Raw genomic sequence first — 20,992 nt, 5'->3', positions numbered from 1 at the left:
GGTGGGGTAACTGAGTCTCAGGGAGGGGCTGAGCAGGACTGAGGCTGGTGTGCAGGGGGGTCCCACAGTCAGGGAGGGGCTGGGAGTGGTGTAGAGGGATGCGAGGGGGTGATGGAGCAGGCCAGGTGTGTCCCAAGGGTCTGAGAACAGCTTCCTCTCTTTCTGGGTCCCCAGGGGCTGCATCTCCCTTTGGGGGTCCACAGGGAGGACCCAGGAAGGGGCTCCTTCTCCGCCCCAGAGCCCGGCCACCCACAGCCCTGCGGTGGGTGAGGGAGATGGAGAGAAGGCTGTGGGGCTTGGCCTGTGTTTTGTCTGGTGGCAGAAACGCTGCACGGTCCTTGTAACCCCCTGGACGATGTGGAAAGGGGAGGATGGCCCCCGCGCTGTCGCCCTGTAGACAGGGGTGGGGGTCAGGGGTGGGAGCTGGGCCCCGAGCAGTGCTTTTATCCCACCCGCCCCGTAGCCCGGCGCCACCCCTGCTCACAGACAGCTGGGGCCCTTGTCAGCCACTGATGCCCTAGCCAGGGCCTGCCCTCCGCCAGCCTGGTTAGCGCTGGTCTGGTTGCCTGTCCAGTCCTGGGAGCTGCAGACCACCCTGTGGCCCTGAGGGGTGGGTCTGTTGCCGCCCGGAGACCCCGTGGGTCCGCCCCAGCCCTGCGGACCCGGCTCTGACTGCGCTAAGGGCCCGGGCGAAGGGCTGGCGCTCTAAGTGTCTCTTGGCCTTGGAGTGCGGAGACGTACTTCTACTTCGTTTGAGTAGTTAATGGCCCCTCTCGTTAATAGGTAAACAAGGGAGATTTATGTCACGTGGCTGGGACTCTCGCAGGCTCTCTGCAGGGTGCCGGGGCCACAGCGCAGGAAAGCGCTCGGAACGTGACCTGGGGAGTGGCTGCAGGCCGGAAGCGGATGGGCCAGCATTTTAGTGAGGAAGGTTCACGGAGCTGGGCTGGCGGCCTTAAATCTCTCTCCAGAGAATCCTGGCACGGCTTCGAGGAGAGCCTCCCGGCCGTCAGCAGGCGGCACGCGCTGGCTCAGAGCTGTTGATTTAAGGGGGCTGCCGCATTACGGGTTTTCTGCTTAGTTTAAAGCTTCAGAGAGACACGTTACCCTCTCCCTAACCACCGGGCCGTGACTTCAGGGCTCTGGACTCTGTCCTGAGGGACTCAGAGGGGCTCTCGGGGGGCGACTGTCCCCCCCATCCTCTGGGGCCCGGCAGGGGGTCACTGAGGGGAGGCCCCCAAAGCCATTCATCTCAGCTAAGCTTGTTCCCACGTGTCAGGGACGGACGTCTGGACTTGGCTCAGGAAATCATGCCACCCACGGTGACCAGAGCCAAGGGTCAGCCTGCCCGCCCAACCCCCAGGCTGTCTTCTGTCCCTTTTGCCCGAGCCCTTGCCCCCAAGGGTGAGAGATGGGCCAGTGGGGCCACGATCAAGCTGAGGGCCGTTGCCCGCCCTCCACAGGGACGCCAGCCCACTGCTCAGCCCCAGCGGCCCGTAGGACACGCTTTGCTGGCCTCAAGTTCTGCCTGGGGTGGGGGGCGGTCAGGTGGTGCCCCATCAGAGAAGCTCCCCAGGGGGGAGGTGGGAGGGTTCCTGGCTGGCGGGCCCAGCACTGTGGGCCCCTCCCGCACTCTTTTGGCTACCAGCCCCCCACCTCCGGCCCATTTTGGACTTGCTGGAAGGACTCCTGTGCGAGGGACACAGCTGGGTCCTGGCTGACCCGCAGGAAGGGTTTTGGGGTACCTCCTTCAAAAGCTTTGGGGAAACTCACCTTCTTTCCCTGCAGCAGGGGCTCTGTCACTCCCCGCCACTCCCTCCGCAGGCCAAAAGGACCCAGGTGTTCCTTGGGCCTCCCTGCCCCCAGTGTCGCCCCAGGGACACGTGCCCCAGGACAGGCCACCAGGAGAGGGGGGCTGTGGCTGCCGGACCCAAGGGCGCTTGGGGTCAGGGGTCAACGTCGCGCTTTGTCCTCTGTCTCTCTGTGTCTGTCTCCATTCTGCCCCTCACGGCCTCATTCCTCTCTCCCCGGAAAGGTGGGCAGCCTCGCCCCCCTCTGTGCACGCGGCCTGCGGCGGGTGTTCCTGCCACCAGGGTCTCCCAGAGGTCAAGATCAAGGGTCCCTGCCCACGGCCGTGTTCTGAGATCCTCTGCGTATTAAACAGCAAAGAAATGCCAGAACTGAACTTGAAAATTGTGTAACCTTGAGCCGCTTGGCCCATTTTACACACAGGAGACACAACTCAGAGGTAATTAGTTCAGAGGTCAGACGTGAAGCGCTTGGAGCACGTTGGGGCCTCCTGCACCTCCCCCGCCTGGAGTCAATTCCAAGTTTCTGGGAACCAGAATCCAGCCTGATGCAGCCTGGCCAGTGTCCACAGGCCTTCTGGGGTGAGGCCTGCCGGCCGTGTGGCACCCTGAATGGCCCCTTCCTTTCCCGGGCCCTGCACACGGCTGTCCGGGCCTGGGAACACCCAGGGGACACGGCAGGGCCCCTCCAGCCTGCCCAGACCCTGACCCAGGACAGGCACGGTGTCTCAGCCATGTGAACTGGCCCTGGCAGTGGGGGCCTCGGAGGGCGTGAATCCAGCCCACAGGGCAGAGGCAGGTGGTCTGGGTGGTCCGGGAGGAGCGAGGCTGCAGCCCCACACCCTCCTCCCCCCACCAAGGGCAGGCAGACCCTGGCCTGTGCTTCCTGGAGCCCCTTGCCCGTGTGCACAGTGCCCCACCGGTGTGGGGTGAAAGCCGGCCGCCACACCTCGGCCAGGATAGCCTCCGAGAGTCCTGAGCGCTGGAGGTCCTGGGGGATGGGGCAGGGGCTGCTACGCTGCCGGGAATGGCCCTGGCTGACTCCTCCCCTCCCCGCTCCCTGCAGGCGTCTGGGAGCGCGGCCTTCCTGGATCCGCCCCAAAAAATCCTCCTCTGGGGACGTGCTTCTGGGTACCCCCCTCCCCCAGGCCCCCCGGGGACCCCACCTCACCCCCTCTGTCCCTGTCCCTGGCATCCTCAGGGGGACTGAGAGCCCCGAAGGGTGACAGAGACAGTCAGAAGCCCACCACCCACAGGGTGGATGCCTGGGCTTTGTGGGGGGCCTGACTTGTCAGCCCACCCCTACGAGTCAGCAGGGGCCAGGCACATGGTCCACCCGTGCATTCAGTCCTCCATCACTGAGTGTCGGCCGGGCACTGGGCTCATCGCCGGACACGGGGGAACGGGCTGGATGAGGCCCTTGCACTCAGGGAAGCTGCTTCTAGTGGGCAAGACCAAGAGAGCACGGGAATATTCAAATCTGTGGTTAGGGGATGGGGAAACACCGGGGAAGGCCGCAGGGTGAGCAGCGGGGAAGCGCCAGGAAGGTCGCAGGATGGGCAGCGGGGAAGCACCAGGGGGCGGGGCCCCGTCTTGGAGCGGTGTGGACGAGCAGGGCCTCTCTGACCTTTAAGGTGAGGATGGACAGACAAGAAGTGACTGGCCAGGGCAAGAGGCATCACTGCCAAGGGGGAGGCACAGGCCGCCTGGGGCAGTGGCCACCGCCTGCCTTGCCCAGTTCCCGTGGGGAGAGATGTACGTGGGTTCTAAGCTGGGCTCCAGGATGACCAGGCCCCCAGGGGGCCTCAGATGGTCCCCACCTGTCCAGGAGTGCCCCCCCAACTCCCCCTCCCATGCAGCCTCCTGCGGGTTTCCCCTAAGGCCCACAGTGCACGAAGAGGCAGTGATGCTGGTGGGCAGGGCTGGCCACGGAGACCCCGTGCAGGGCGCCTCTGTTGTCTTCTTCATGGTTATAAAAGCGACTCACAGAAGGTTCGGGGAAAAAATATTAGAATAAGTTGTAATTGTCAAACACTCTTTAAGGGCTCACCACATACGTTCCCTCGGCCGTTTAACGGACCCCCTCTTGTGGGTCATCTGGGTCTTTCTGTGACAACTCTGCCTGGTGGATACCTGTGGATTCAGACCCTCCTAGAACAGCCTGAGGAAGGCTCTGTGGCGGAGGGGGCATCAGGGGTCTCGACCCCCGGCCACCACGTCTCCGGTTAGGCGCACAGGAGGAAGGCGTCACAGTCAGAGGGAACGGCACGTGCTAAGACCCGGAGGTGTGATGTGTCTGGATGCTGTCAAGGGTCCCCGTACCCAAGAGTGGATGCAGGTGCCAGGAGAGGGGGGCCCTGGGGCCACCAGGCTGTCATAGCTGGGCCATCTGTGCAGTTGCTGGGGCAGTACCTGGGCCGAGTGTTTGGAAGCAAAGGAGAAACAGGCCCAGATTTGCATCATGGAAAGTCTGAGCTCCAGGCCAAGCAGAGGGGTGCGCGATGGGCTGCAGCAGTAATTGGGTGGGTGGGGGTGGACGGAGAGGAGGGCCGAAGCTCGGGGTTTTCCTGGAACCAGGGGGAGCAGGGTCTAGCAGCACGGGGGGCACAGGTCTCAGAGGGTGTGACGTCCAAACAGGAGGTCCCCCGGGCCGCTCCGCACAAGAGCAGAGCTTCTCCTTGGCCTGCTGGCTCGTTGGCAGTGGAGAAGGCAGGCTGTTGGCCGGAGAAGGACAGGGAAAATCCGGATTCCTCAGTGTGTCCGGCCCCAGAGTCCAGTGTGGAGGCCTGCTCTGGCCTCCCGTCCCCCCACCCAGCCTCCTCCCTCCCCCAGGCCTCAGCGCGGCCAGACGCCGTCCACCCGCGGTGCCGAGAACCCTTTATCAGATAATAAATAAGGCGGCTGGAGCCGTCCGTGTCAACATCTTGGCGGGCCTCGCAGGGCACTGCAGGGGGGGCTGCCCACTGTGGCTTCCACGTAGCCATCGAGGGCCGGCCACCCCCGCCCCGGCTCCAGCGGGACTGTGGGGCTCACCGGCCCCCTCTTCTCTGGGGTGGGTTCAGCCCCTACCGAGGTGCGTGAGGGGAGGACGGGGCACCCCAGGGCCTGCAGCCTCACAGCCTCAGGGGGTGCCAGGTCTCTCTGGCCTCCTTTCTTCTCTGCGGAGTGGGGGTCCACGTGGGGGCTGGGAATGGGGAGCCTGGTCATCATCTTGCTGAATGCCTGTCCACACACCCTGGAGAACAGCCGCCCCGAGCCCCGGGAGCTGCCCACAGACGTGTGGCAGAGGACGGGCAGGGAGGGCTGCACATGCGTTGCCCCATCCCTGAGCCTGCCGGCCCCTCGTGTTTGGCGGCAGAATGGCCTGTCTTTCATGCTGGTGACAGCAGCAACTGGTCTTCTCTAAGAAACGTCCTTACTTGGTCAAATAAAGAGTCGGTAACCTGCACTGCTTTCCCCGAAGAACGATTTTCCTTCTTAATGAGCACGTTACATTTCCAGACAAGCACCTTGGAGGACTGGCACCTGTTTCTAAAGAGCGTCGTTTTCAGTAGCAAAGGGGAACGACCCTTAGCTGCAGCCCCGCCGGGGAGCTCGTGGGTCTGGGCACAGCTGGACGCGTGGCCACGGCTGCCCTGAGGGACTGAGCTGGGGCAGGCGGCTCGCGGGAGGCCGTGGCGACGCTCCACGGAAAGGGTCTGTGGGGTGAACGTGCGCCTGCCGAGGGCAGCGGATACCCTGCTGACCGACGGCAGCTGGACTCGGAAAACCAGGGCGATGGGGAGCCGCTGGGGCTGCCACCCTGACGCCCTCTGCGAGGAGGCACGGGCGGGGCGGCTGCTTCTGCTTCCAGGCGTGAGCACTGCAGGGCTGCCCCGGGCTGCTCTGGGTCTCCCTGTTCCGCCTCTGGAGTGAGGCCATGGGTTAAGGGCTTTACGTGGGAAGGAGAAGGGATGCTTTGGAAATAGTTCTGGATCAAAAAACCCCAGTCGAGGGGACGCTGGCTGTCTTCTCCCTTCTCCAGTCGTCCAGGACGGAGCCCCGCGGGGGATCAGTAGACACTTCCCGCGGACGGGGGGACCCTTGCAGGCTGGAGGAGCTGTGGCGCCCCTCCCCCACGGCCCCAGACGTTGGCTTTAGCTGAAAGATGTGGGAAGTGAGGTGCGGCGGCCAGGCAGCGCGGACGAAGTGGTCTTCCTCTCCGTCCTGCCGTCTGATAAGCGCCTGCGGCTGCCCACTCCCACCAGCCTCCCCAGCCCATCCGGTTGTTTATGGCCGCCGGGCAGAGCCTTGAGGAGGGCTGGGGGGAGGAAGAGCTGCAGGAAGGGGGTGCCGGCGGCTATATTAAGGCTCCAGTCCTACAGCTTCCGGGACCCGAAGAGGCACTGGGGAGAAAGGCTTAAATTGAGCAGCTCTGCCTGAAGCTCCTCAGGCCCAGAGGCGGAGGCCCAGCCTCCCTCCTGGACGCGTCCTGGAAAAGGATGAAAACGGAGGATGAGTTCGCGTCTTCCTTCCCTCTTTGCCAAACACTCTCCCTCGGGACCTGTCCTCGTGGGCGGGGCATCCAGCCCCTCTTGTCCAGCCTGCCTGTTCTGCCCATCGCACTGTGGGCACCTCTAGGAAGACTCCTTGGGTTGGTCAGGGCGCTGCTGGGGCCCCGCGCCTGGCGTCACCTCTCTGAGCCGGGTGTTACTTCTCAGGTGCCTGGGTTTCTCTCGTCAGGGAAGAGGGAGTCTGGTGCCCCCCTTGGAGGGAAAAGTCAAGGATGCGGCGGGCGACACAGGGAGCGGCACCTGCCCGACGGAGGGCCGCTCCCGCAGCGACTGTGGTAGTGGTCACGTGGCCACGTGGTCCTCGCCAGGTGCTCCCGGCCACCTCGTCTGTCCCTGTCCTTGTGGCTCCTTCCTCCAGGGCCTTTGCTTCCCCTCTGCGGCCCCTCCCACCCTGTCCCCTGGGTGCCTCAGAAGGGCTGGTCTGGTCTTGCCTTTGAGATGTTCTGGGGGTGCCTTGCGGGGCGGCCCGCGGAGGCCACTGCCTCTTGCTCGATAATTGGTCTCCCGCTCAGCTCGGGGCCCAATGCCCCATCACGAGCCCTGAGAGGGGTGGGAGGAGGCGGGATAAGGGCTGGGAAGGGGCTCTGCCCCCCCGAGCGGGGCGACCTTTTCTGTGCTTTTTTCCTCATCTGTGGGTGGGCTCCCGGGAAGGCGGCCCCAGGCCTGTGGCGCGGAGACGAGATGGCAGCGGCCTCACCTCTGGCCCACCCAGCGTGGACGCCCACGGGCACAGCCCCTGCAGGCCCTTCAGTTCCCATCTCCCCGTCCAGCCCGCTCTGGAGAGAGCTAGTTGTGCTCTGCTCCAGACCCCGTCCCCGAGGCATTTCCTCTGACGCCCGGCCCTGGCCACGTGGCTCTCAGTGTGGCTGCCAGGGGCCCTGAGTGCTTGTGAACGTGCAGGTCCCCAGGTCCCACCCGTCACCGATCTGACCCCCGGCCCCTCAGGTCGTCCGGATCTGGGTGGTCCGTGCCGCGGCCCTCCCTGCTGGGAGGGTAGGGGTCCCCGATCACAGAGGCTCATGACCTCGTGGGCACACCCAGGTGGTGAGAGGGGCCGGTGCCCTCAACACAGGGGGTTGATTCATGCCTCGTGCCCCCGCGTCCCCAGGGTTCACCCAACGCTGCCTGCTGTGCCCGTCAGAGGCACGAGACCCACAGGGGGCCACTGGGGCCACCACTGCCCAAATCTTGGCTTGCTCTGTGCCCCCTACCCCGGGCCAGGAGGGCAGTAGGGGGCAGGACAGGGACCTGACCCGAGTCTGCCTGACCCCGAAGTGATGACTTCCCCCAGCGTGGTCCCCAGGCTGGGCCTCGCCCACCCCACCCAGTGTCCTGCCCTCATGCTGGTGGTGACCTCAAAGCCACCCAGTGTTTACGGGTCTCGTCAAGTCCTACTGATGCCCTTGAGAGCTCCTGACGTGACTCAGAGCGGCCAGTGAGGTCCAGCTGCCCGGCCCCCGGAGATGCGTTTCTAGGCGAGGCCGGGAATCCCACAGGTGATGGGGAGAGGCAAGCAAGATTGAAATCTTTATTTTACATTTTTTTTTCTTATGGCGGCATTTGTCTTAAAAAAAAAAAAAGACAACACGTGGAAACTGAGCTGGTTGAATCTCTGAGGTACAAGTTCAGGGTGAAGGAACACATTCGGGAGGCTGTCACCAAGGAGGAGCATTTTAAATATGAAAGCGATGCTTTAAACAGGACGGCGCCATGGCGGCTGGCTTCGATGGCTCACAAAATTTAAAAGATTTTTGAATCAAATTGGGAGTCGGGGGGTGGGGGGAAGCTTTCATTTGGAAGACTCTACATTAAAAAAAAAAAGGCCAGGTTTCTGGCTTCCGTGGAAAAATCAGAAGTTCTTGTCGGTGAAGGGCAGCAATGGGACGGAAGGACGCTGTGGCCCTTCTGCAGGGCATGCCCCGCCCCCCCCGCCCTCAGGCTGTCAGTAGCCATTCATCAGCCCCCATGGGCAGAGCTGCCCCTAGCCAGTGCCCCGACTAACTAATTTATCACGCAGCCCTGGGAGGGGACGGCTTTGTACGCGAAAGGGGGGTTATTGCTAATTCTGCTGGGGCAGTCCCAGGTGAGCCAGGACCTGTGGTCACCCAACCACCAGCCCCGAGAGTGCCCGTGTGGGTCAGAACCGGGCCCCGGGTACTCTGCCCATCAGAAATGGTTACAATCCACAGATTCAGTCAGAACAAGGCCCTTTACTGCTGTCTGGGAAAACTGTCCAAATAAATAAAAGTCCACGATGACTACGATGTGAACGCCCCCCCCCCCCGGGTGGCGTCCTGGTACAGTGCGCGACCTGCACATCTGTCCCTGGCCATCCCGTGCTCCGAGGAGGGCAAGGTCTCCGTGCCGTGGCTCTATGGTCGAATGTGGGAAATGGACGGCCCGAGGCCAGGAGGCCCCCCAGCGGGCTGCCCTCCTCATCCCTGTTAGCCGCCTGGCCTCAGTGATTTCACCTGTGATCCTGGTTTTACAACAGGAAGGTGGGGTTTTTCCAACGGCTGCAACCTGTAAACGTGATGATGGCGAGCCTTGAGGACAGAAGTCAAGAGGGGGTGGGAGCCCCAGTCAGCCGTGGTCGGAGTGGCTGGTAGGGTTCAGAGCCTTGCCCTACATTTGGGGGTCCCTTGCTGTCCAGGGAGGGGCTCGAGCCCTTCTCCCACCAGCCTTCCTCCTGTTCTGGGGCCTGACTGCCATCTGCACAGAAGGCCTCCAGGTCCGGCTGGCTCCAGTCTCTTCCAGCGTCCGGCCTGGCGGTCTCTCTGCTGGGCTGGAGTGAAGAAGTAGCGAGGTGGGTCCTGGCGGGGGCCCGGGGACCTAGGCCAAGGCCAGCGCACACCAGGCCTCCTGGCGCAGGGTCCCTCCGAGGCCAGCCTGGGGGCCCAGGGCTGCAGAAGGCAAGGCAAAGTCCTCGGGCTCGAATTTGAACTCCAGGTGGCTGGGGGCCAGGGTGTCGTCCACCTGTGTGGAGGCCTGCGGGGAGGACACGGCACCCGTGAGACTCGGGAACAGTGGCCGGCTCACTTGAGGTTGGGAGCCCTGAGACAGGGCGATTTGCCCTAAGGGGCCTCCTCAGCCCCTGGAATGGGGTGGGGACCCCTTGTGAGGATCAACAGGGGCTCTCAGCCGGCGTCGGCCACAGGTCAGCTCCTGGCACCAGCGGCCAGCTGCGTGTCCGGCCCCAAGCTTCTGGCAGGGGCCCGTGGGGGCCCTGACCTGGCTGGGGTGCCAGGGGTCCCCCAGGAGGTGCCTGGGAGCCAGCTCTGGGCACCACACCCCACCCTGACCTCCTTACCTGGGAGGTGACGCTGGGCCCGGGGCACGAAGGGGATGCCAGACTGGGCTCAGGTTTCAGAGTGGCCGCTGACATCTCCAGGTCAGGGACAGAGGCTGGCGGGGAGGCTGTGGTGCTCCCTGTGGATCCTGGGAGGGAAGGCAGGGCATTTACAGAAGCTGCCAGGTCTGGTTGCCTTGGTCGTGCAGGGGGTTGGAGGTGCTCGTGTGGCTTCCTCCACTGGACCTCCTGCCCCACTGCTGGGTGAACTCCCGCCACCCCAGCCCCTCCGCAGACCAGACCATCCCAGGACAATGCGGGGTATGTGCACTTCAGGACGATGATGCTTGCTCCAAACATGTGAATCTCTAATGGTGGAATGTGAGATACTCAGAGTGACTCCACAGGGAGAAGGTGTGTCTCACTGGAGGGCCTGGGCTCCTCCCGGCCTCCCACAGCCCTGGCCCGTGGACCTGAGGAGCCTTTGGTCTTGGAGATGCTCTTCGGCTTCCGTTTCCGGGTCTGGATGCTTTCCTTCTTCATCGCCAGGGGCCGCGGTACCTGGTGGGGTTGGCAGGACGTGGACGGCTGCTCCCCATCCGAGCTCACCCCTGGGGCCTCTTGCATGGCCACCTGCCCCGATCTCAGCCCTGCAGAGCTGGTTACTCCTGCGGCCCTGTTCGGGGAGCTGCTACCCCCGGGCTTGGCACTTTCATCCAGGCCTGGTGGGGAGAAGCCCGTCCCACCCCAGCCTCCGGGAGCCGGGGGGCCAGGAGGGCTCTGGGGGTGTCCAGCCTCTGCCCCCGGCTGAATGGCTGCGGGGAAGCCACAGTGATGCTACAGCCTCTGTAAGCCCATCTGTACCACGGGCCTAACCGTAACACGTGGGCACGTGCAGGCAGTGGGGCCACGTGTGCACAGGTGCGTACACGCTCAGCCCAGGCCCCGCCCGATCCCCCCTGCCCCCCCCCCCCCCCCCCCCGCTCCTCAGCCCCGCCTCGGGCCAGGGAGGGTCCCGCTCACCCCGTGCAGCTTCGCGTAGAGCCCGCAGGCGTTGCACACCGGCTCGCCGTCCGCGCTGCGCCGCCAGAGCGTCGTGCTGGTGGTGCCGCAGTTGGTGCAGCAGAGACCGGCCCGGCGTGAGGACGACTGTGGGCAGGAGGCTGGGGTGAGCAGGGCTCGGGGCTGGGGCCCTGCCGCTCGGCTCAGCGGGGCAGGTGCACCGGGGCGGGAGGGATGGACGCTGGGCTCGGGGCGTGGGGCCGTGTGGGGCTGGGTGAGAAGGCCTTTGGGCGCTAAGGTCCTGAGGCCTGCCCGGGATTCCTCGGAGCCGCGACCTGGTGCCCTGCTAGCCCTGGGACAGGTCACTTCACCCTTCTGGGCCTCAGCTTCCCTATCAGTCAAATGGGGGTGACAGTAGACCTGCCACAGGCCTCTTGTGGGGTCAGGACCTCGTGAAGAGCCCAGCACGGACAGGCCGCTGGGCGTCTGTTGCGGCCTCTTTCTAACCAACGCTGGGCCTTAGCCCCGTATTTCTGTGGTGCAGCAGCAGCCCTAGGAGTCATAGGGCCGCCCTCGGGTCCGGTCCCGGGCTGAACATCCAGGGGGCCTGCTGGTCCCTCTGGGCCTTGCCTCCCAAGACTTGGGGCTCGAGCCCGTGCTCAGCTCGGCACCTGCACCGGACTGTGGGCCGCGGGTCCCCGATGCCCACCCCTGCCTTGCTGCTCACATGTTTCATACTGGGGCAAGACGGCCCTTCCAGAACCTTCCAGAGGCCGACCTTCCAGGTCCGTATCCAACCAGGGTCCCCAAACCTCCCTGCACGTGGGGGCCCAGTGGGGACCCAGACAGTGCCCACCCAGGAGTCGGGGCCTAATGAGCCTGGGGGTCCAGGGGCTGTGCCGAGCTGGCTGGCTGGCTGGAAAGCAGCTGTCGGAGGCCTGACCCCGGTCCTCCCACCAGCTCAAGGTCCTCGAGCTCCCACAGCCCAGTTCCTCGCTCCCAGGCAAGGATTCTGCCCGACTCCCATTTCGGTGTGTGCAAGGGGTCCTGTCCCCTGCAGTCTGGGAGCTCCAGATGCTCTCTGCTGCCCAGGGCCCCCCAGGCACCTCAGGCCCAAAGCCCCTCCCTCGCCCCCCAGCACACAGGTGGCACACCCCTCCCCAGCCCCTGCCCTCAGATGCCCTGAATCTGTCTGACCTTTTCTTTCATTTGCACAGCCCCTGCCTGGTCCAGTCCCCTGCCCCCTCGCCGGGGCAGCCGGGGTCAGACCAAGTCACATGCGCTACGGTGTTTCAGTGGCACCCGGGGCACAAGGACAGAAGCCCGTGAGACTCCACACTCAAAATCGTCCCAAGGACGTGTGTTCTCTCCTCAGTACTCTCCAGCCCAGGACCAGCCAGAGGACCACCAAAAGCAAGATGGACGAAAGAAGCCCCCAGAGGAATCTGCCCCGGGGTAGGGCTGAGCTCTCCGGGGCAGCCTCAGTTGCCCCGTCTGTCTGCCGTCTCTGAGGTCCTTCCTTCTGCACTGACGGAGCTGCCAGCCTTGCCGACTGTCTCATGCCCACCCCCTTCCCCCAGGCTGTCAGCCGTTCGAGGGCACAGGCTCTCCCTGTGACTGGCCCGGGAGGGAGGGTGGGGCCCGTCTGGAAACACCCCCCCCAACCCCCCCACCGCCGGCACCAGCCGTTCCCAAGAAAACGCAGAGCTGGGAACGCCTCCTCGCCCTCCCCTCCCCCAGGGCCAGGCTGCCGCCAGAGGCTCCAGGGAATTGCGCCCTGTTTAATCTAAGCCTCGGCCTTCGGTCTCCAGGCAGGACTCTGCCCCAGGATCCGGAACAAAAGGGCCACAAGACAAGGAAGGGATGAGGCCTTGGAGGCTCCAGAGGGAGGGCAGGGCAGGAGCTCCCGGCCTGGCTGGGGAGACCCCATGCTCTGGCCGGCGGCCTCTAGGCCACGGCTGTGTACCGGCTGCTGCCCAGCCTGGCCCGCACCTCCAGTGGTCAGCCAGGGCTCCTCGGGGTGGGACCTGTGCACCTGCTGGAATGGAGAGAGCTGGCGGCTGGCCCAGGCCCAGCAGAAGCGGAAGGGACGGATGGTGGGACACACTCTGAGGCAGGAGCCCTGGCCCTGGGGTCAAGCAGGCCCCCAGCCGGAGGGCCTCCCTGGGAAGACGGCGGCCACATCCTGATCTTGTCTAGAAAGCAGCTGCTTTTACTGGACACAGTTCGAGTCTCCCCCGCTCTGCTCCCTTCTCTCCTTTCCACCTGCCTCTTGGCTGCCGGGAGCTGTGTCCACATGGAGGCCCCCTGCTCTCCCGGAGCCCACTCCCAGCCCTGCTGCCTGCCCCGGCCCAGGATCCCCTGACCCCCAGTCCATCCATCTTCCTAAGGTGGGAGGAGGCCTTGGGACCTCCCCAGGGTTCCCAGATTTAGCAAACAAACAAACAAACAGGATGCCCAGCTAGATGTGAATTTCAGACGAGCCGCAAATATTTTGTGTAAGTACGCCCCATGCAACATCTGGGACATATTTATTCTAAAACGCTATTCGTTGTTTATCTGAAATTCACATCTAACTGTGCATTCTGTATTTTATCTGGTGACCCTAACCTACCTTCTTGGGCCCCATCGCGGTCCCCAACTCCAGCTGTGCCTTCAGACCAAGGAGGGGACCATGGCCTGAGGCCCCTCCTCCCAACCCAGCTGGGACCCTCAGGGTCTTTTACCAACAGCTGCTCCCTTCGAGTTCACATTGCCATCTCACATTCCCCCAAAATTTTAGCAGCATTCCTGTAGGAATCACTGTCTCCTTGGCCGGCCGTCAGGCCACTTCCTACTAAAATCCTTCCTACCGAAAGAGACCCACGCGAAGGCTTCACGTCAGCACTGTTTCCAACAGCACGCCCGCAAGGCGGCACACACGTGGGCACGAGCGCAGACACGCGTGCGCCCCAAGCGTCCCCCACGGTCGCCCGTGCGTTGCGGAAGCAGTGGAGGTACATACACCGCTGTGGGTCCTGGGGAGAAGCCACAGCAGCTGGACCGCGTGTAGGCAGGACACAAGCCCAGGTGGTGTGAACCGATCACCCAGACCCTGGGGGTGTGGGGGAATCTGGAAGCCACATTTGAACCTCTCTCCAGCGAGCATAAATTAAAATCAAGAAACTAGAAATTAGATTAAAATCAAGAAAATGGGAAAAAAGAATGACCTTGAAAAAATTCTCGCAGTGCTCGCTCCTGTATCTTCTTCCATCCCCTCAGCTGCCTGCGTTTTACGGGGGGAAGTGAGGCTCAGACAGGGAGGGGCCGGAGGTGCGGGGGTGGCCCCGGAGGGGACAGAACCTCCCTTCTCAGCTGAACACACTCAGCGGCCACGTCCCCGGGGCTGCCCGCACCCCCTGGATGCCCGGAGCCTCCCTCTGTCCTTCCTCGCTCGCGGTCGGGACAGACCGCCAGGCCCGGCCACTCTCAGGGCCCTTAACTGCCAGGCCTCTCCAGGTTTTGTTTTGTTTTTCTTTTTTGGTCTGTTCTTTTCAAAAGAAGTGCAGCTTCAAAGCCAGCAGCAGAGCCAGCCTGAGCTCCAGGCTCCGCGAGCATCCGGACACCAGGGGAATCAGGGCAGAGCTGGGTGGGGGGCTGGCGGAGAGGCGGGGGCATGGGAGAGCAGAGGGCGGCGACGCAGCTGGGAAAGTAAAGGTTGCAGGTGGTGGAGCCGCAGAGATGCTCCCGTTTCAAACGGGTCCTCTGGGTGCTCTTGGCAGGGGAGACGTGGGGACACTTAACCTGATGGACGGTGGGAGCCTGGCGTTGCTCGGGGCACAGCATGCTGAGGACACAAGTCTGTGAGGCGGGCTGTGCAGGAAGGAGCACCCGGGTCGGTGAGCCTTCGAAGGATGCTGGGCCCTCCGTGGCACCGGCCACGTCCCGGAGCTGGCGTCAGAACCGGCCTCGGGCTAACAGGCCTGCCGTCCGCGGACCCTGGCTGCTGGGCTCCAACGTTTTGGGGTCAGGCCGGGCCAAGGGGCACTCGTAGAGTCCCTGGCCACAGGGACAGGACCACCCTCCCTGCTCGTCTACACTGATGGAAGCCTCGGGTCAAAGGTGTAACCCCCCAGCCTGTGACCGAGGACGCACACGGGAGGCAAAGGGTAAAAAAGACAGGTTCCTACCGGGAGGGGGGCGCACGCTTGCTATCGTCACGTTCCTGTATCCTTGGTGACACGCTTCTAGGATGTTTGGAATTATTTGCAAGAGGGGAGGATCAGTTCTTCCTGGAGGGGCCCCTCCTGGGGCGTCACTTCTGCCCGCACGCGAGGGAGGGCGAGGCACTGGAGCGGGGGCAGGTCTGGGGTGGCCGGCCCAGCCCCCATGGCCAGGAGCACGTGGCCCGGGCTCTGGTCTCAGGACTCCAAGAATCTCAGGGTTTTCACAGCGAGCCTGGCCCTGCCAGGACCAGCCACTGGGCAAGCCGCGGGGCCGCCTGCCCTGAGTGACAGGTGGGCACCCCGCAGCCAGTCAGAGGACCCCCCCAGGATGCTGCTCAGGAGAGACAGGGAGCAGAGGGGCCCTGAGAAATCCCCCGGGCCCAGCCCCACTAGGCAAACGCTTCCTTGGCATGTTCTACAATCAGATCCAGGTGGGCCTGGACTCGGGGGTGTCCAGGACCGGGCCGATCCTGAGGCCTCGGGGAGACAAGCAGGTGCGCAGGGATCCCTCACCCTGGGGGCCCCCCAAAGCTAAATACCCCACGTCCTCAGACTACGAAACGGGCCTCGCCAGGCCAAGTGGCCGACCCCGGCCCTCCCACACCGGCCACGCCGTCCAAGTGCTCTGCACACGCCGTCTAATTGACCTTCCCAGCAGGCAAGGGGGCAGTCCCTGAATTCATCTCACGGGGGCCTGGGCAAGAAGACCCAGGGCAGGAGCAGGGTCTCAGCCTGAGTGGGGCCCTCGTGGGAGCCTGAGGCCACAGTCCTGGTCTGAGCCCAGGGCTGGCCGCCAGCGGGCTGCATGCCCAGGGAAGTCACTCAGTGTCTCGGAGCCCCGGGTGGTCATCCGGCTGATGTGACGGTAAACGCCTCAGGGTGGAGATGGTGGCCCTGGCCCGCCCACCCCCAAGGTCAGGAATTTTCTGCTGGGAGTTGAGCCCCGCGAGGGGTGTGGGTAGAGACAGGGAGCCCTGCATCTCCCGTTCAGCAGTGTATCCTTGGCACCCAGTTTAGGGCTTGGCCCGGGGACAGCGCAGGGAGCCAGAGGAGGGGACCGGCCTGCTGCTCGGGGTCAGGTCTGGGTCGCACGCAGCCCCCAGGACCCTGTCCCTTGGCCTCAGTTTCCCCTTCCCTGAGGCCACACCAGACAACAGGCCGGTGCAGCACGCCTGGGGCTGGGGGCATGATCACAGGGGCAGAGACGAGACTTGGGGTGACGTGGACTCTGAGAGGCACAGCATGGGTGGAGGGAGGCTGGGGAAGCCGCAGAGCCCCAAATGCCAGGCCAGGTCAGAGGAAGAGGAACAGCGGCTGCCCTCAAGCTGCCCGACCGAGTCAGTCCTGCTTCCTGCCCAGTTTGGGGCCCCAAGGCGTCTGGCCCCGGCGCTGCCAAAGCTGGGCCTTCGAATTTCCAGTAAAGGCGACCGCCCCGTGGCCCAGGCCAGCACCCGACCGCCCCGTGGCCCAGGCCAGCACCCGACCGCCCCGCGGCCCAGGCCAGCAGCCACGGCATGGCCATCCCACAGCGTCAGCCACGGAAAGCCCTTCCACACTCCTCGGGGCCCGACACACCAGAACCAGCCGCCTGGCCCTAGAGGGCTCACACCAGCATCAGCCCAGAAACACAACCCTGCCCGGACCCAGAACTGGGAGCCACCGCGGCCTCGCTGACCGGACAGCTGGCCGACATCGGCAGGCCCTGCCACTTATCTGCAAAATTACTTGAGCATCAAAATTTGCCTGTGAAATGGTAGAGAACAAAGGAAGCTGAAACCTTTATGCTGCTTCTGGGACTCTGCCCTGCTGGGGGCAGAAGTCGGGCTCCCAGTCCCTTACTCGCTACCCAGCCATACAGCAGAAGAAACCAAAAGTGAAAACAAGTTTCGCCCAGGGAACAGCCACAGACCTGGTCTCGTCCCATCCTCGCGGTGTCAGAGGCAGCGGGCCCCGGGTCCCTCGCTGCCCCGTAACATTCAATGTCCTCCGACAAGCCAGCATTCAGCAGCCGCCTTCCCCTCCAGTCCCCTCCCTGGGGTCAGGCCACCTCGCCTCTCTGCGCCCCCCCGACCTGGCCAGCCCAAAGCCCCTTGCAGCAGCAGGGCTGAGCCCCTGCCCAGGAGGTTCAGGGCCGAGCTTGGGACAGCCGAGTTCTTCTGGGAGGCCCCGCAGACAGTGTGGGCGCGTGACCCCCAGACCAGGGGGCCCATGACAGTGGACCGGGTGCTGCCACCCCTCCCGGGCCTCCTGGGGCCCCACTGGCGCCCCGGCCGTGGCCGCAGGAGCACGGCCCCCTCCTGCCCCGTGGCTGCCCGCACTCACCAGGCGCTTCTGCGGCCGCGTGAGGGGCCGGTTGACGCCGTTCATCTTGTGGTAGAGACCGCAGGCGTTGCACAGGTAGTGGCCGGTGCCGTCCCGGCGCCACAGCGGCGTGGACAGGGCCCCACAGTTGACACACTCGCGCCCCTCGCCGGGGAACTCCTCCAGGAGGTCGGCCGCTGCGGGAAGGCGGGTGGCTGCTGGGTGAGGCTCTGCCCCTTCCTGGGAGCCGCCATGTCCACAGCACCTTCTCCTTCCCTTCCTTTTTGTGCCTTTATTTTATTTTGCTTCAAAATCTACTTTAACTTTCTTTTCTAAGTTTAAGTTTACATACTGTGACGTTCGTGCCAGGTCTCAATCGCTCCTCAGGGCTGCTTTAAAAGGTGGGGGGAGGGTGAATAAATCCAACCTCGGGGCAGGTGACAGGGAATTGCCCCACGCTGAACAGGATCCAGCGCCAGCATTGGAAATTTTAATTCGCTGGGGAGGCAGGAGCATCTGCACTGGCAGAGGACGAGGGCCTTGTCCTCCGCAAAGTGGGTCGATCTGGAGGGCGGGCAGTGGCAGTGAGGCCGAATCGGATCGCGGGATCCCACGAGGACCGCGGTGCCTTCACTGTCAGCCTGCGCGGTCTCAGCACTGTCCTCCCACTTGAGCTGCTGGGGCGAGGACTCCTGGCCCCCTCCAGACCTGGCCAGGCGCTGGAGACACTTGGGCGCCGGGTGGGGGCGGGGCGGGGATCAATCATCGCCTGGCCAGGGGTGGGCGCCAGGCGTGGGGCGCCCTGGCGGCCGGGCCAAGTGGATCCCGCTTCCTGCGCTGAGGGGCTGGGGGCGGGGTGTAGGCTAAAAGACTGGGCAGCAAAAGAAGGCGTGGCCCTCAGTTTTGAGGGTGGGGTGAGAAAGAGCCGGTGGCGCCCTCGACTCAGGAGGGAGGGAGGGAAGGGGAGCAACTCTCAGCTTTAAGGGCCTGGAGTCCGATTACTCAAATTTATACCCTGGAGAGCGATTGCAACTGGGTCTCAAATTAGAATACATAAACATTCTAGAACAGAGATGAATGTGGTGGTTTACTTAGATAAACCGGTATTCTGAGCTTTAAAAAATAATCATTTCCAAAACTTTTCATAAAAACGTTTAACGTAGGCCCTAAATGGCTCGATCCCAGAATATTGGGTTCGGATGGATGAAAAGTAGAAATATCGAGGTGTGTAAAAAGAAACTCAGGACGGGGTTTTCATCTCGGGGGGGGGGGGCAGCCGCTGCGTTCCGTCCAGGTTTACAGGTCCCGGGGGTTCTGGGCCTGCCCCATGCTGGTGTCGGACCCTGCTGGGAAAGCCCTGACTCTGGGGGGTGCATTTCGTGGGGTGCATTTCGTAGGGTGCGGGTTTGCACCCCAGTACGGCCAGCACCCAGGACCCCAGTCAGTGGAGCCGCCTCCCAGTCCCGCACTCACCGAAGGTGGCTCTGTGGCCCGGGAGGCCAGCCGGGCGGCCCTGTAGGCTGTGCAGGACGCTGCCGTCCAAGGGTCCAGAGGTCCAAGACGGGGCCACCTCGGTGCTCACGTAGGCCGGGTACGCGGTAGGGTACGAGGAGCCCACGGGCCGCCCGAGCGGGGCCGGGTACTGCTCGCGAGCCAGCATCGCGCCCTGAAAGGCGCCGCCGTCCCGGGCCCCTGCGCCGCCGCCGCCGCCGCCGCCGCCAGGTCCCGGGGTGCTGTGCGCAAAGGGGAAGGCGGTGGCCCCGGGCGGCGGACCGGCCGGCGGGTGCGGGCTGCGGGAGCCGAACGCCGACGAGTCCGCCGCGGCTGCCTGCGCCCAGCCGGGATGCCCGGCGATCGCGGGAGCCCGCGGGCCCGGCTCACACGCCGGCAGGTAGGGCAGCATGGAGGGGACGCGCGCCGGCGGCACGAACACCGGGGAGCCGGCGCCCGGGCTGTGCAGAAAGGCCCCCGAATCCGCGTAGGCGGCTTGGCTGGGGCTCGGGGCCAGCGCCAGGCTCTGGTACATCTTCCCTGGCGCGGCCTTGACCTGCAGGGAAGAGGGACGGGTGTCGAGGTCACGGCCACTGTGCCCCGCAGGTGCTGTCGCTCAGGCCGCGCTCCTCGCTCCCCAGCCCGGCGGTTCTTGGGGCGGGTCCTGGAACCTGCAGGGACAGACGGCAGGGGGCGGGGGCGGCTCGGAGCGGCTCATGGGGCATCCCGGGTGCAGCGGGAACGTCGAGCTCACCTCCTCCACAGCCGGGGCTTCGGAGGTTCCCGGGTGGGCACGGTGGGCGCTGAGAAGGAGAAACCCGGCAGGTCCGCAGGACGCAAGGTCTGGGCGCTGGGAGAAGGCGCCGGGCTGGGGAGGGGCGCGCGGCCAGGCCCAGCTGGGTACTCACTGGCTGGTCGTGAGGACCGGAGGGCGCAGAGGGCGCGGGCGCGGCAGGCGGCGACAGGCGGGCTGGAGACTGGGAGCCGGGGTCCGCGCGGTTCCGCAGGGAATCCCGGTGCTCCGGCCGCCCCTCCGGGCCGCCCCGCCCCGCCCCGCCCCCGCCGCACCACCCCTTCCCTCCCGGGGCCCTCCCCTCGGGGTCAGCTCCGGGGCTGCGGCCGCGTCGCCACGTGACCGGATCCGGCTGGGCGCGCGGGGCTCTGCGGGAAAGGCGACTGGAAGCACGGCGCGGGGCGCCCAACGCCGAGTCCCGGCCAGCGCGGGCGGCACGAACCAGCCAGGTGCTTGGTGCCCCAGAGCAGTCCAGCGCGGAGACTTCTCTAAATTTGTTTGGGGTTTTCGCAAATCCACGGCCCTCCCTCCGCCAGTTCCAGGCTTCCGCTAAGGCTGGCGTAGTGTGTGGTGCCGTCTGTGGATGAGTCCGTGAACGTGGCCTCGCCATCACGGACACAGCGGTAAAGACCCCCCAGTGCGCCCCTGGTCTGGGGCCCAGAGCAGGGGTCCTGCTTCCAAAGGGACTGCTTGGCTTGTTTCCCTGAACTCAAACCGCTGTACCATGGCCACTGCCCCCGCGAGGTCCAGGGGGAGTCCCACGGTTTCCTCAGTTTCTTACCGAGCAGGGCAGCTGCCGCACTCATTCCCAGCTGGGGGGGCCAGGTTGGGTGGGCAGCCTCCATCTGGACGCACTTCCTTTCCACAAGGTCCCGGCCCAGCTTCTCGCCTCCACCCCTAGGTGGGCCTTTCGCTTTGGGGGATTCCCAGAGTCTCCTCCAGGCACCAGAAATGTGGGATGGGTGGGTCTGGAGGTGGCTCCTGGCACTCCCTGGGTGGGCCCGCTGGTGAGACGGGCCTTGGTGAGACGGGCCACCTGAGCAGCTTCGCTGACTGATGACCCAAGCCTCCCCACAGAAGAGCAGGCGCTGGGCGCCCAGGCTGGGTGGGAGCAGGGCTCACCAGAGGAACCTTGTCTGCTGTGCTTGGGGCAATGATTGTTTTTCGTTGGCAGAAATAGGCCGTCCCTGGAGTCCCTTCTCGTAGGTCCAGGGACGCCGACTGGGGCCAGGGCGACTCCACGAGTGCCAGGGCACTTTCGCCTTGCGGAGGGGTGGGGAGGCCTGGCACTCGCTCCTCTCCATGTGCTCCGGCACCAGACTGTAACTCGGGGTGCACATCGGGCCACCCAGGGCCCCTGGAGTGTGGCAGGCAAGGCCCCCACTCTCACCCTGGGCTGGGGACCCCGCGGAAGTTTCCAGGAGGGCTCTGGACTCTTCACAAGTCTTGGCAGTGTGCCATTGGGAGAGGGCGTAGGAGTCTTAAGTATCCCCTTTACCCACTGCTCCCAGGCCCTCCCCCGCCATCAGAGCCCCGGGTCCACGCTGCCG

General features: G+C 64.7%; 1 protein-coding gene across 1 annotated transcript; it reads right to left on the bottom strand.

Moving 5' to 3' along the window:
• Positions 1–9,193: 9,193 nt before the first annotated feature.
• Positions 9,194–19,187, bottom strand: GATA5 (GATA binding protein 5). Its single transcript, XM_060124360.1, has 6 exons — positions 18,632–19,187; positions 17,180–17,355; positions 10,674–10,799; positions 10,124–10,211; positions 9,672–9,799; positions 9,194–9,349 (listed from the first exon to the last, which is right to left on the bottom strand). Exons 1-6 carry the CDS (start codon positions 19,182–19,184, stop codon positions 9,194–9,196), a joined length of 1,227 nt encoding a protein of 408 aa, XP_059980343.1. The 5' UTR covers positions 19,185–19,187.
• Between the last annotated feature and the right edge of the window lie 1,805 nt (positions 19,188–20,992).

Source organism: Lagenorhynchus albirostris, chromosome 15, assembly GCF_949774975.1.
Source record: "Lagenorhynchus albirostris chromosome 15, mLagAlb1.1, whole genome shotgun sequence".
Classification (NCBI taxonomy): Eukaryota; Metazoa; Chordata; class Mammalia; order Artiodactyla; family Delphinidae; genus Lagenorhynchus; species Lagenorhynchus albirostris.
This window is presented reverse-complemented; position numbering and strand designations above follow the sequence as displayed.

Bases quoted from the DNA above. Each gene is read 5' to 3' on its own strand.
- GATA5 (XM_060124360.1), bottom strand. From the start codon at position 19,184: ATGTACCAGAGCCTGGCGCTGGCCCCGAGCCCCAGCCAAGCCGCCTAC. The intron at 10,800-17,179 runs GTGAGTGCGGGC...TCCTGCCCACAG, and splicing joins CGCGGCCGCAGAAGCGCCTG to TCGTCCTCACGCCGGGCCGG. The intron at 10,212-10,673 runs GTGAGCGGGACC...CAACCCCACCAG, and splicing joins TCTACGCGAAGCTGCACGGG to GTACCGCGGCCCCTGGCGAT.